At 41.8% G+C, this 15,623-nt stretch overlaps 1 protein-coding gene across 1 annotated transcript in view; it reads right to left on the bottom strand.

Annotated features, from left to right (window-relative positions):
• LOC102497243 (actin-binding LIM protein 1-like) overlaps positions 1–3,266 on the bottom strand; it is a 245,375-nt gene extending 242,109 nt beyond the window's left edge. The window contains exon 1 of the mRNA XM_006165121.3: positions 3,037–3,266. Within this exon, the coding sequence (XP_006165183.1) occupies positions 3,037–3,082 (46 nt within the window). The 5' untranslated portion in view covers positions 3,083–3,266. The remainder of the gene's footprint in view (positions 1–3,036) is intronic.
• Positions 3,267–15,623: the final 12,357 nt, after the last annotated feature.

Genomic DNA, 15,623 nt, shown 5'->3' with positions numbered 1-15,623 from the left:
CAAAACCTAAAAGGAGTGCTAATCACTAAGCTGCATTTTCCTCCTTTTTATAAATGAATGACATTTAGCCATAAGCTATTAAATCCCAGTATCCTGAATTGTAATTGTCACCATCGTCACCATCGCTCCAACCGCTGAAGTATGTTAATGATGGAGCCACACACATCAGCAGTCTGATTTTAATATGAAATGGAAGTCTGGCTACCTCATACATTTAAATTACAATTAATTGTATGTAAACACTAGCTCCAAGTACATCCTTTAAGCAGAGGACAATATATTGCTATATCAGAGTCTTAGAGCTATCTAACTAGCTTTCAAGGTGTGCCAGGAGAGAAGAAACAGGCAAGCTACTCTGATGAATGGATGAGCAGGTGCATTGTTTGTTGTTTTAAAACATCAAGGAACCAGCTACTGAGAATTTAAAAAAAAAAAAATTAAGCACTGTCAGCCTTTATTATATATCCTTTTAAAACTTCCTTTCATTAAAAAAAAAAAAAAAAAAAAAAAAAGCTAAGGGGCCAGTAGATGGTGCAGTGCTTACGTTGCTGGACTCCCACATGGCTGGCTGTGGTTTGAGTCCTGGACCTGGTGGCTTGAAAATCACGCTGGGTGCGTGTGCGTGCATGCCCAAGATCCCAAGAGAAGAATGAAGGAGAAGGGATTGTAGCATGGCCATCGCCCTGGTAGGTGAGTTCTCACTTTCCCTCTCACTGTTTCTCTTTCTTTCTCCTGTGAGTACACGAGCCCTATAGCAAAAACCTTTTTAAAAAAATAAAGTTAATTAATATGTATTGCCACTATCCCCTACAGAGAGTACTTTTAAAACAAATCAGCATAGTGGGACCAGCAGTTAGCGTGATGGCTATGTCGCTGGACTCCCACGTAGTCAACCGCGGTTCGCGTCCCAAACACGGTGGCTTAAACTCACGCCGGGCACATGTGCGTGCGTGCCCAAGATCCAAGAGGAGAATGGAGGAGAAGGGATTGTGGCATGGCCATCCCCCCTGGGGGGTGATTTCTTGCTTTCTATCTCTCTGTCTCGCTCTGTCTGTCTGGCGAGCGCACACACGCTATAGCAAAAACCTCTCCAAAAAAAAAAAAAAAAAACAAATCAGCATAGTGAAACTCCTTATGGTTCAAACATAAGGTGTGCCTGTTTTTAACCCTCAAAATCATTTGCCAACTTCTAATTTAATTATGACTGAGATTCAAGTCAACTGTTGAGTGTTCTAGAGATACTCTGTAGATCCCAGCTGGCAGCAAGTGGAAAAAGATTCCAAATGCTTTTAAAATATGCCATGGAGTAGAGAAGAGAAGAGTAGTAAAAAGCAGAGGAAAGAAATATTTTTTCAATCTGAACTACTGAAATTATAATTCGATATATTATTTACTCTGTCATGTGAGATTTCCCCAAATCTGTCCTATCTCTCCTGGCTATCCAATCTTTGTGCAGGACAAAGAAAAAAAAAAGCACTTTAAATTTATTTAAACAGACATGTACAGACATCTTGAGACTTTCTAATTTTATCACTAAGACCCTTTTCAGTTAGGAAATTCGTAGAACCAATTTTCTATTCTAAATATCAGTACCATGCTAATGCATTCTAATTAATATGCCTAGTGTTATTGTTTAAATTCCAATTTTATCTTTGAGCAGGGCCCAGAGAATGTCAGAGGATATTTTGTAGACATCAGGTGACGTTACACTTCAGAAAGAACAGGAGTGGAAAAAGCTGGGGCAGCGTTCTTGGCTAACTGCCCACATGAAGCTGCTGTCTGCTTTAAAATACATTATTTTCATACTTGTCTTCACAATAAATGTGCAAAACAGATCAATAGAGAATATAAAGCCACACTACCCCGGCCTTTTTCATCAGCATGGTCTTTCAAAGTAATGTCCATTTACAGAAGAAAACCTCACAGTAGTAGAAGACACCCTGAAATATTCATCAGTTAGAGTGTGCCAGCCTTGAACCCCTTTGTACCTGCTGACATGTGTGCACAGGCGAGGTGCAGCAGACTCGGGCTGCCCAGGCCTATGAAGCCCAAGTAGGAAGCAAACTCAGGCCCATTAGGGAGCCTGGAGAACCAAGAGAAGCAGAGTGATTGGAAGTGAGGGGGTTGACAAAGACTATCTACCTTATCTGGGGTTACCCACTAGTCTATTCTACAGGAACCAAAATAAATTTTATCCCCTTATTTTAAGAAGTCCAGTATCAGAAAAATCAGCACTGATCACCACAGTCTGGTGGTTTCAAGGGAAGGGCCTGCTAGAGCAGGCTGTCCTTGGAGCTGTTTGTTGGGTGCAGCGGTGGCTGCCAGCCCCTGGGGATGCTGGGCAGGATGAGCTGGGTCACACCTGAAGCAGCGTCACCATAACACACAACTGTAGAGGAAGTATTCTAGGGACAACATCCAAACTCCAAATGGCAGAAGAGGAACCCTGCGTGTTTGCCCATAGTCACTGAGGATGAGTGCCCACCTACTACTGGATAACTAGAAGGGGCTCCTGCTTCTAACAGTCATGTCAATGGTAGCATCTCATTATATTAATGATATCTGCAAATATGTTGATATGTAAGACATGCACTTCATACAACTATGTGTTGTGCACATGAACAGGTTATTACGTTACTGTATTAGTGTAAACTAATTTTATCAAGTGGAATCTTTCCTCATTTCTAATTAATTAATTGTTTTTTTAAAATTTTGCCAGAGGAAAAAAATGCACTCAATGGAGACATACACACACACACACACACACACACACACACACACAGAGTGTGAGAGAGAGAGAGAAAGCAAGGAAGCATGGAGGATGGTCACACCGCAATCCTTTCTCCATTTCTCCCTCCTTCCTTTCAGAATTTGGACACACGTGCCAGTTCAAGTCTCAAACCATGCAGTTGACCATGTGGGATCCAGTCACCTTAACCACCATGCCCCTGGCTGGCCTGAATCATTCCTCATCTTTAAAGACGTGGTCTACCTCAGACAGTATATATGCCAACTTTACAAAATGAACAGCCAAACCTTTGTAGTCTTCGATGGTGTGCTGAGGGTCCATGAGCTCGGTCATTTCCAGGTCATCCAAACACAAGGCTCTGTGATTTTAGCTTTCCTTCAGTCGCCGGCTGGCACACAGAAGAACCACATCTACTCCTCAAGGGAAAGGCTTGGGCCCTGGCTTCCCTCCCAGGAGTTTGTGGGCTGAGTTAGACTCCAAGGAGGGGTGTGCCACCAGTAGGTGTGTCACCGCCAACTCAGGAAGAATGAGGAGCTTCCTGAGTGATTCTAGCTCCTTCCTCACCCATGAATCCTCGTCCCCTTCTTTTCCCCACCCGTCTTCAACCAGCACTAAGAACCACTCGTAAGGGCATATCTGTTTGCAGACACCACACCCGCAGAAAACAGTCTTTTCTGGGAAGCCGTTATTAAAACATGCCAAGAATGTCCCTAGGATTTTCCTCCCCTTTGCACAATCCAGAATCCAGATTTTGGTCACTGTCATTTCACAATAATTCAGTGCATGAAACAAAGAAAGAAAAGAGGACTGATTTCCCCAAGCCTTCTGCCTCCTGCTTTTCCTTAATGAATTACCATCTCAGCCAGATGGACTTTTTCATTATTAATTTTTAAATACTAGGATTAAAAAAAAATACTCTAACTTGGAGAGGCTTCTTTTACTATTAGCCTAGCTATTCATCATGGCTTTGGAAAACAGTGCCCCGACAAAGCGCTGGTATGAGACAAGGCATGGAGTTGGAGCCTTTTTATATTACGTACACGCTGTCAGAAAACAATGACCTCATCCGGAAAGGCTCAGGAAAGAGGCATTTTTTCCTTTAGTCAGTAAGGCCCTGATACTGGATTGGATTACCCACCACCTACCATCCAACTTTTCTCCCAGTTATTTTTGAACGCCAGGGCCTGCATATTGGAAAAGTTATAAAGACACAGGCGCAAATGGGCAATGATACAGGACAAACAACCTCGGCATCAGACACATGTATTAGCTAACCAAGTAGAGACCGGCACAGTATTTTAAGCGTGAGAATAAAATACTTGATTCTTATAACAAGACATAACTGCCAGTTCCCACTCCAAGACAGTACATACTTTAATGGTGGTCCATAATCATCCACTGAAAGGAAGGCTATTTGAAACATGCTGGTTAAATACAAAGTGTGGTTACCCGAAGGTTCCTGGCTTACTCTATGCCCTATCTAGGTGGCTTTCCCGACATGTTCAGAAATGGCTCTGGTGGACAGCAACCCCCGTGGCTGCCCTGCGCTCCCTTCCCCGAGTCAGTCCACTGCCTGGGACTTGCTGCCTCTGACAAAGTCCTTCTGACTTGGCTGTGGCACCAGGCGCCAGACGAAGGATCACAACTGGACCACTCATTGTCACTCATTGATAAAATGCTTGGCATTCGCAGAGCTGTCATATGTTGGCTGCTATCAAAAGGGCAGTCGCATTGACTGAAATCTTCCGATTATGCCTAAGGCCTAGCTTTCTCCTGACAGTAATTCCGTATTTTAGCTCTAATGATTTTTTTTTTTGGTCAGTCTTGAGATTTTTACCATGAGGATAGAACACAAGTCTTTTATATTTGCATTTTTTATTCTTGTTAGCCTTCATTTAAAATGTAATGGAGACCAAGAGTTCAAGTATGGGGGCCCTGCCACATGTGTGGGCATGTGTGTGTATACACATAGCCAGGTTAAGGCCAGGATAGAAAATTGGAGGAAAAAGGATTGCAGCATGATCAGACCCCATTGGGGAAGGTGCTTTCTCCCTATCTCTCCTTTTCCCTCCCTCTCTCTCTCTTTCTTCCTCTTGTGCACATTCGCACACATACATACATACACACACACTTTTTGGTCTAAAAAAAATTAAAATGTAATGGAGACTAGTTTTTTCCTATTTTTTAAAAAATAAATTATTATTCCTACCTGATTTTAAATGATAAAGGTAAGAATAAACTAAGGATAGTGCTCTAACTCTTAGGTTGTTGGGAAAGTCGTGACATATTTTTTCTGTGCAAAAATGCGTCATGACTTTCCCAATGACCCAATATTTTCTGGTGGTAACACAGGGTTTTAGTTTAAAAGCAACTCATACTGGCTTCTTATCTTTTACAAGGGGAGCCAGTGAGGGAAAAGAAGACAATACAATATTGAAACTTCAGCTTCTTGATAAATTAACTCCTTTTTCATGGCCATCCAAATTTGACTTCCGTTAGCTGAGTCAAAGATAATTTGGTTGGTGATTTATTAGAATCAAGAAACCAACTGCTTAAAAACTGTTTAAAATACACAACTGATTTTCTAATTAAATATCAATGATACCTCTACAATATTATTTCAAATCCAGAGATACTGCTAGATGTTCTTTACTTTATTTAACTCAGTCATCTGCAAGACCTGGAGCAGAAGTCTTTCCAAATGCACCATGCTCCTAGAATTCTTCACAGGAGATGGTCAGCTGGCAAAATTAATATATAAAAATGCTTGAAATTGCATATTCACACCTGTGTTTGAGAAATGCTTGATTAAACACTGCTAAGCAGATTTCTTATCCATAGTCTTAATATGCATAACTACGCAGGTGTGCCTTGTAACTACAAGATGAATATGATAAGACACATTGCCTAAATTTGACCAGAGAACCCCCAAGCCTAGAACAACTAGTAATTTTCCATAAAAAAACAGCTTGGAAAACACTGCTCTGGAGGAGGAAGAGGGTTAGAAAAGATTTCAGAAATAATTTACATCATAATTTCAAAGGTGAGAAGTCTTTTTTTTAGAGTTATTTATTTAATTTTATTTATTCATTCATTTATTTTAATTTGACCAGAGACAGACAGACAGACAGACAGAAAGACAGAGAAAAAGTGAGAAAGCAAGCCACCAGGTCTGGGACTCAAACTATGGTTGGCCATGTGGGGGTGTCCAGCACCTTAGCCATCATGCCACCTGCTCGTCCCCACATGAGAAGTCTTAAAGCCAGAAGAATTTAGGGACTTGTCATAGGCCATAGAGAATATATATGGAAGACAAATTTGCCTTTGCTATTTGGAGGGCTATGATAGGTCAGCATGCATAGCCTAACGTTTGACCTGTACTGACACTAACAACTAGTAACCCAGTTGCTCCACTGCTCTTATGTTAAAAGACCTGGACTAGGTCTAATTTGCAATTATAGAATAGGAGACAAGTCTACCGCAATTTAATTTATGACAGGGTTAAGAGTGAAAAATAGCAGATATCAGTCACAAAACATTCAGAGAGCTCTGGCCTGATCTTTTAAACTAAGCAGAAACTTGAAGCAAATTGAATTCCATAAGAAAAATGATTCCAGTGGAAAAGATGAAATGAAATTTCTTCAAAGGTCATATTCAATGAGGAAGAAGAAACTGCTAGACCTTATCTAGAAAGGTACAGGGAAAAAGTTACGTACTGATGTGTCATTTCCCTTGAACTTGTATCGTGTTTATATCCCGTTATAAGCCCAAATGATTGGGCATGACTCAAGTTCAACTCTTTGACTTTGTTGGGGAGATCAGTTTCAAGAACGAAAAGGAATTCTTACACTTCACCACACACATACACAGAAGGCTTAATCTAGAAGTGATCTTTTTAGCACACACCATCTCTGCGCTGAAAGACCTAGTTTCTGCTTGTGATTTCCAGGCAGATCCTCTGAAATTATTTTTGTAACTGGAAATGAAGTTAAATGGACTTTACTAGGACATTATCAACTCCAACTACCTCTGGTCACTACATCTCAGCTTCATAAGCTGCAAATAGAATGGCCTCATTATTATTCACAGCTCACACTTCCTGACGCCTCACTCTCCATAGGCATTGAACAAAGACTCCCTCATTGATTTCTTAAAACTCTGAGGCAAGAATCATGATTGCCTCCATTTGCGAGATGAGGAAACTGAGATCAAGAAATGGCCCAAGGTCGTGCCACTAACAGATGTAGCGGGCGTTTGAACACAAGCAGTCAGAATCAGAGACCATGAAATGGTTCCACCCCAACATTCTCAAAGCCTTCTCCACACTGCTGAGAGAATCCCTGTGATGCCAATTAATCAATATAAGTGCTGTGATCCGTGTGAGCTTTTTGTTTTTTAAATATAAAGAGGCAATCATTTGAAGCAGAATGCAGTTAGTGATTGTCATACAGTACTTTCTACATCTTGCGTAGAAGTTTATAGTGATGGACGGACTTTCTATGTCTCCTTCCCTTTCTAACAATTCTTTTCTGCTCTGTCTCTCTCCTACCCATCCCACTTGGCTAGAAAGAATTAAAAAAAGCATTCTGTATTCCTTGCAAAAACACAGCCATGTCTCTCTAGTGACTCATTTGACACAAATAAGCCGTAAAAAGTTGTGATGTTGAAGTCTGAAAGGAAACAAATTACTGAAGAACAAGGAGATTCTGCCTCTCTCACTGTGAGAGGTCCAAACATCAGGGTAAGTCATAATGCTTTACTATAGTACAGACTTTTATATCTTTCTACATTAATTACCATTTTCATTTGTCTCGTGACCAATAGCTGACAACTGCAATTGCAAAATGTTCCACACAGAGCTTCACTCCCAGAGAATGAAAGAGGATGTTGGTGGGCTGCTATACACAGAGGGCACATTTTATATAGAACTTTTTGTTGGTGAAGGATAAGAAAACAGAATGAACACCCAAAAGACACATACCTTCCCTGGAAATGTTACTATACTTCATTTCACCTCTCCTAGATTGTTATTTTTCTTTATTCGTGATAGAGGCTGTGCATACACACCTGTGAGTATGTGTGGGGGGCTGGGGGAGAAACACAGAGAGAGAGACAGAGAAAGATGAGCACCCTCTACAATGTCTGGTCATGTCGCCATTTCCTTCCTGTATCCTTCGGTCAGTTGGATCCTGGGCACTCAGGCACATGCCCAGTGTGTTTGGGGATGAGGAACCGGGGATTTGAACTGTATCGCCATGTAGGATTTGGCCTCTCCTGGGCAGTACCTCTCTGCTGTGGTGAAAAGCCAGCCCTCCCACATCTTTTACTCAATGTAATATATCATTACCAAGCTGAACCTCATCTTCTCTTTGGAAGTTGAATTCAAAGTTAGTGGGGAGAGAAAATAGGCCACATTTTAATGAGAATGAGAATGACACTCCAAAGCACTGGCTCCAATTCAACTCTCCAGTTTAATCTTGGGGTTTTAAGTTTAATCTAACATTCTATATATATTACACTGTTTATTTAATAATCTGCCGACTGTAAAACACTCATATCTTGTCGCTAATGAAAGCAACCATTTTATTTATGGTCTCAAGCAAACCATTCCAAAAACATTCCTATTGACCTTTAAAACCCTGAATGTCTTAGCTCTGCCTGCTTTCAACTTGCAACTCTTCCAAGATCATTGACTTTCTTCAGCAAAGGGAATTGGCTAGTCTGAATCAATATGCACCAAAACTTTATAGAACTAGTCCAAAAAACAAAAATCTTTCTACTCTGTTCCTTGCAAAGATCTTCTATATATCCCACCTAAAAAAAAAAAAAAAAAAAACCTACAAAAAATCTCCAATCACAAAACTTCAAATTCAAAAGGACAAGTTATTTTAACAACAAAAAGGAATGGGGGCAGGGGGTAGCTAACAGGTGGCGTGATGCTTAAGGCACTGGACTCTCATGTGGTCAACCATGGTTTGAATCCTGGACTCGGCAGCTTGAAACTCACGCCAGCCACATGTGCGTGCATGCGTGCTCAAAATCCTGAGACGAGAATGGAGGAGAAGGGATTGTGGCATGGCCATTCCCCCATACACCCTCTTCCCCCACCGAGGTGTGTGATTTCTTGCTTTCTGTATCTCTACCCCAGAACAAGGAGATTCTGCCTCTCTCACTGTGAGAGGTCCAAACATCAGGGTAAGTCATAATGCTTTACTATAGTACAGACTTTTATATCTTTCTACATTAATTACCATTTTCATTTGTCTCGTGACCAATAGCTGACAACTGCAATTGCAAAATGTTCCACACAGAGCTTCACTCCCAGAGAATGAAAGAGGATGTTGGTGGGCTGCTATACACAGAGGGCACATTTTATATAGAACTTTTTGTTGGTGAAGGATAAGAAAACAGAATGAACACCCAAAAGACACATACCTTCCCTGGAAATGTTACTATACTTCATTTCACCTCTCCTAGATTGTTATTTTTCTTTATTCGTGATAGAGGCTGTGCATACACACCTGTGAGTATGTGTGGGGGGCTGGGGGAGAAACACAGAGAGAGAGACAGAGAAAGATGAGCACCCTCTACAATGTCTGGTCATGTCGCCATTTCCTTCCTGTATCCTTCGGTCAGTTGGATCCTGGGCACTCAGGCACATGCCCAGTGTGTTTGGGGATGAGGAACCGGGGATTTGAACTGTATCGCCATGTAGGATTTGGCCTCTCCTGGGCAGTACCTCTCTGCTGTGGTGAAAAGCCAGCCCTCCCACATCTTTTACTCAATGTAATATATCATTACCAAGCTGAACCTCATCTTCTCTTTGGAAGTTGAATTCAAAGTTAGTGGGGAGAGAAAATAGGCCACATTTTAATGAGAATGAGAATGACACTCCAAAGCACTGGCTCCAATTCAACTCTCCAGTTTAATCTTGGGGTTTTAAGTTTAATCTAACATTCTATATATATTACACTGTTTATTTAATAATCTGCCGACTGTAAAACACTCATATCTTGTCGCTAATGAAAGCAACCATTTTATTTATGGTCTCAAGCAAACCATTCCAAAAACATTCCTATTGACCTTTAAAACCCTGAATGTCTTAGCTCTGCCTGCTTTCAACTTGCAACTCTTCCAAGATCATTGACTTTCTTCAGCAAAGGGAATTGGCTAGTCTGAATCAATATGCACCAAAACTTTATAGAACTAGTCCAAAAAACAAAAATCTTTCTACTCTGTTCCTTGCAAAGATCTTCTATATATCCCACCTAAAAAAAAAAAAAAAAAAAAAAAAAAAAAAACCTACAAAAAATCTCCAATCACAAAACTTCAAATTCAAAAGGACAAGTTATTTTAACAACAAAAAGGAATGGGGGCAGGGGGTAGCTAACAGGTGGCGTGATGCTTAAGGCACTGGACTCTCATGTGGTCAACCATGGTTTGAATCCTGGACTCGGCAGCTTGAAACTCAAGCCAGCAACATGTGCGTGCATGCGTGCTCAAAATCCTGAGACGAGAATGGAGGAGAAGGGATTGTGGCATGGCCATTCCCCCATACACCCTCTTCCCCCACCGAGGTGTGTGATTTCTTGCTTTCTGTATCTCTACCCCCTGTCTGTCTCTCCTGCAAGTATATGCACTCTATAGCAAAACTCTCTCTCAAAAAAAAAAAAAAAAAGAGCAAAAATCATGTATTTAAACTTCTCAAGTCACATTTTGCTGAGGATACCTTGCTGAATCTTTTTAGAATTTCTAATCATCAACCACTGAGGTCAAGGACAAATATATCTTCAGCAGTCAAATCCCTTCCCCAGACATCAGCTCCCTAAGACCCACTTTTCCCTGCCTTTGTGTGTTGAAGTAGAGAGAGTGGAAGCTAGAGGAAGCCTTGGGGTCACCTAGGTCAGTTGTTTTCAAGCTCACAGGCAGAAGATGGAGGCTTTTTCGCAATTGGAGAGGGATTGAGGGAGACAGGTTGGTTCTGGGCTTCACCTCAGCTTCCGCCAGAGACATTTCCTTGTTCTTTGTATTCTGGGCTTCCAGATGAGCCTTCATTTGAAGAAAGGCTCCTGTAGCTAAAAATAAATGCATACTTTGAAAAATTCTCATCTCGTTCAATCCTCTTATTTTAGAAAGGAGGAAAATGAAGGCCAGTGAGAGTAAGCGACTAGTTCCAGGTCCCTTAGTGAGTAAGTGTGTGAGTGAGTGGCCAAGACGGGGTTAAGAGCTACCACAGGCTTTGCGCAACATGCACCAATGTATTACACTGTCAAGCACAGCACCCCAAAAAGGATACGTCATTTGTCCTCGCCCGTCAAAACGCTCAGGTCTATCCACTTTGGCCCACTGTGGCCCACAAGTACAGGTTTACAGGCGGGTTGTCATTATTATTATTTTTTTAAACACTTTTAATATACTAGTACAAGAAATCAGAAATAAAATTGTAGCAAGAGCTCTGGCAATTTAAGATGAAAAATAAAAGTTTTCTGAAGTTTAATGTAAGTCCATTAAAAATATCTGGCTGATAAAAATGGAATTTATACTAAAATTAAGAAGGAAGCAGGTGGAAAGGATGTGGACACTACAAGACCTGTCTTTCTATTGCTACCTTCACTCTGACGAGGCTTTGCTCTTAACGTTTTGCTACTTAGCAAACCACAGCTGAGGTTCATGAGGGGTCTAGTCTTGGGAGCCACTCAGACAGCATCGTTGAGTACCTTTTCTCCACGGTCCCTCTGAATTACTGGCTGGATGAATAACAACAGTCACTGGCTCCTAGAATGTGAGCTCTTGGGACCAGCAGTCAGCGTAATGGCTATGTCGCTGGACTCCCATGTCGTCGACAGTGGTTTGAATCCCGGACCTGGTGGCTTAAACTCACACTGGGTGAATGTGCGTGTGTGCCCAAGATCCCAAGAGGAGAATGGAGGAGAAGGGATTGCGGCATGGCCATGCCCCTGGGGGGGGCTGATTTCTCGCTTTCTGTCTCTCTGTCTCTCTCTGTCTTTCTGGCGAGTGCACGCACCCTATAGCAAAAACCTCTCCAAAAAAAGAAAAAATAAAAAAAATAAAGAATGTGAGCTTTGAGTGTAATGGAAACCGAAATGAGAGTAACAAAAACTGAGAAATGAGATGGACTATTCCAGCTATCCCTAGGACCTCGGGTTTACAAAAGTGCTCCTTAAGCCTTATCGTGGTCTTAGTCTGCTACTCACTAGTAGGATGACTTGAGAAGTTATTTCCCCCATATGTGCCTCAGTCTTCTCACCTAAAAGGTGGAATATAGTACCTACCTCATGGGGTGGTATGATAAAATTTTTTAAACGTTTTTGTCATAGGGTGTGTGCAGTTGCCAGAGAGAGAGAGGGAGAGACAGACAGTGAGAGGGAAAGTGAGAAAATACTTCCCAGGGGGATGGCCATGCTGCAATCCCTTCTCTTCCATTCTCCTCTTGGGATTTGAGGCACACATACACATGCTCCCAGCAGGATTTCAAGCCACCAGGTCCAGGACTTGCACTGTTATTGATCACGTGGGAGTCCAGTGTCTTAACCACCAGGCCACCTGCCGGACCCGTGTTGTGATAATTTAATTAAACAGTTTCTGGTACATAGTAACATCTACATAAATTTAATCTTCATTGCTGTTGTTCTTTCTTTTTTCTTTTTCTTTTAAAATATTTACGTACTAGGCAGAGATAACAGGAACAGGAAAATAGCAATTTAAGATGAAAAGTGAAAATGAAATGTTTCTAAAATTTAATGTAAGTCAATAGACAATAATAATTGGTTGATAAAAGTAGAATTTACAAAAAAGATTGGGATCATAGCACTACCACCTATTCTTTTTTTTCTTTTTTCTTCTTTTATTTATTTATATTTAGAGAGATTTTTGCTATAGGGCACGTGTGCTCGCCAGAAAGACAGAGAGAGACAGACAGAAAGTGAGAAATCAACCCCCAGGGGGGGTATGGCCACGCCGCAATCCCTTCTCCTCCATTCTCCGCTCTGAATCTTGGGCATGCACACACATGTGCCCAGTGTGAGTTTAAGTCACCAGGTCCAGGATTCGAACCGCAGTCAACTACGTGGGAGTCCAGCAACATAGCCATTATGCCAATTGCTGGTCCCAGCACTACCACCTATTTATTCTAGGACCTCACTCGCTTGAGTCTCAGATCAGAACAGCATCACCCATACCTGGGAACTTGTCAGAAATGCAGATTCTCAGCACCTAATCCCCAAGCCCATGAACTGAATCAGAACCTGTATTTTAATCGTGTCTCCAGGAATTTATGTGCATACTAAAGTTGGCTTGATGGTATATACTAAGAGTTTAGCATTTATAGATGAAAGCAGTAAGACTTCATCCTATAATTACATCTTTATATATTATCTTAATTTTTTCCATTAGCCCTCATACTAAATTGTTTCAACTAAATTGAGTCTTAAGTTAGATGTCCTCTTAATGGTACAGAATAATATTTAAGGAGGGTATTTGAAGCAACTAATTCACCTGGTGGGGTGGTAGTTAAGGTGCTGAATCCCACATGGCAGAGTGCACGGTTTGAGTCCCAGACCCAATGGCTTGAAAAACACTCTGAACACGTGTGTGGGCATTCTCCAAAGCCCGAGAGGAGAAGGGAGAATAAGGGACTGTAGCATGGCCATCCCCCCCAAGGGGTAATTTCTCTCTTCCCTCTATCTCTCTCCAGCAAGTGTACACACCCTATAGCATTAATTATCATCAATGGCTAACATTTATTGAAGGATTAATGGAAGGCGTTTTCCATGTATTCTCATTTACCATTCATACTCCCCTTTAAGCCGACATTACTGTCCCCATTTTATAGATGAGGGAACTGAATCTCAGAGAAGCTAAATCACTTTTTCAAGTCCAAGCTGAATGAGAAAGAAAGCCTTTCTAAGGTGCACGTTCTTTCAACAAATACAAAGCCCATGGCCATAATATCAAAATTATATCTCTGTGAGGTGGGAGATGAATAAGTATTCTCCTTTTTGGGTAAGGAAGACAGACAGTGAATGAGATATATGAGGTCATAAGGCTGAGACTTATGTTAGGACTAGATCCATTAGAATTCAATTAATTCATCACATTGCAGAATTCCATTGCTAGATATGTCAATGTTAATGCAATGGCATGGAAGAGATGGGGGAAAAACATGTACAATGGAAAAAAGGGTTTTCATTCATGAAGCTTTGTACAGCCTAACCAAGGGGCTTCACATGTTAATCTCCGTGCTCAAAAGCTTATTAGGGAGTCAGATTGTTTGGCAAACCAGAACTTCCAGATTTTTACTGCCATTGCACCATCACTTGTGGCAACTGGTCCTTATCAGCACATCACAGCTAACATCCTACACAGTCTTACTCTTGCTCATCTGTGAAATTCTAATTAGAGCCTCCTTAATTTTCCTCCCTAGGTCTCTAAGCTCGATGTACAAATAGTTGAGAACTTGGCAAAGTTAGTCAAACTCTTTCCTAACACCTCCAGTGACTGAAAGTCAAGGACTGAGCTTGTAGAATCCAGTGATGGGGGCAACTTGCCCAGGTTCCAGTGAGTGGCTGCCTGCCTTTCCCGTCCTGGGGAGGGCAGCCAGGAAAGAATCAGGACTAGATGGTTAAAAATGCTGGGTTAGTTGCTAGGGTGGCCACAGTAAAATACCACAGACTAGGTGGCTCAAACAATAGAGATGTATTTTCAGGGCCAGCAGGTGGCATGGTGATTAAGGTGCTGGGTTCCCACATGGTGACCACCATTTGAGTCTCAAACCTGGTGACTTGAAAATCATGCTGGTGCATGTGCATGCATGCCCAAAATTCCAGGAGAATGGAGGAAAAGAGATTGCAATGTGGTCATCCTCTCTGGGAGGTCATTTCTTACCTTCCTTCTCTCTGCCTCTCTCTGAAGAATGCATGCACCCTATGTCAAAAACCTAAAAAAAAGAAAAAAAGGAAGAAAGAAAAAGGAAAGAAAGAAAGGTATTTTCTCCTGGTTCTGGAGGCTAGAAGTCCAAGATCAAGGTGTCAGCAGGTCTGTTTTTTTCTAAGACCATTTTCCTTGGCTTGCGAATAGCCATTTTCTCACTGGATCCTCAAGTGGCTGTCTTGCATCATCTGGTGTCTCTTTCTGTGTTCAAATTTGCCCATCTTTTAAGGACACCAGCAATACAGGATCAGTCTATTCTGATGACCTCATTTGAACTGACCTATCTCTGGGAGGTTCTGTCTATAAACACAGTTTCATCCCCAGGTACTGAGGGTTAGGGCTTCAACATATGAATGGGGGTGGGGCACCATTTAGCCCATAAGAATGTGGAATGGATCTTTTCATTCATAATCACTAAGACTGATGCTTTCTGATCTCTTCTGGGTTCAGTAAGAACAAGAATTCACAACAAGCTCTCTTTCTCTCAGACTCATGACTCAAGCACTCTGTAGGAGGAAGAAAGGGAAATGGAGGCTCTGGTCAGACACGAAATCCCTCCTTCCCTTTCTCCTGGCCTGTAGGATCCGTAACAGCAATTTCCAGCCTGACTATACAGCAACACAGCCCATCCTCTTCCCCACGCTCACTTATCACAGCTTAGGTAAGGCCACGCTGAGGTGAGTTTTTAAAAAATGTAATTGGTGCTTATTAAACAGCCTGATTCAGAGACATGACCAGTTACTAAAAAGTACGAACTAGAATGAAGAACTCTCATTTGGCAGCCGGCAAGGCCTCTCCTGCCCTGGGGCGAGAGCTCCTGAGCAGCAGCGTGGTGGTGATCAGCCCTTGGGAGTTGGCACTGGGCTTCCAAACAGCTGACCTGCCCAGCAGTAGCATCAGGAGACAGAGCCAGCCTCCGGCCGGC

The sequence above is a fragment of the Tupaia chinensis genome, unplaced genomic scaffold (assembly GCF_000334495.1).
Source record: "Tupaia chinensis unplaced genomic scaffold, TupChi_1.0 Scaffold143797_1, whole genome shotgun sequence".
NCBI lineage: Eukaryota > Metazoa > Chordata > Mammalia > Scandentia > Tupaiidae > Tupaia > Tupaia belangeri.
Note: the sequence above shows the minus strand (reverse complement) of the source record. Positions and strands in the feature narration are given on the sequence as shown.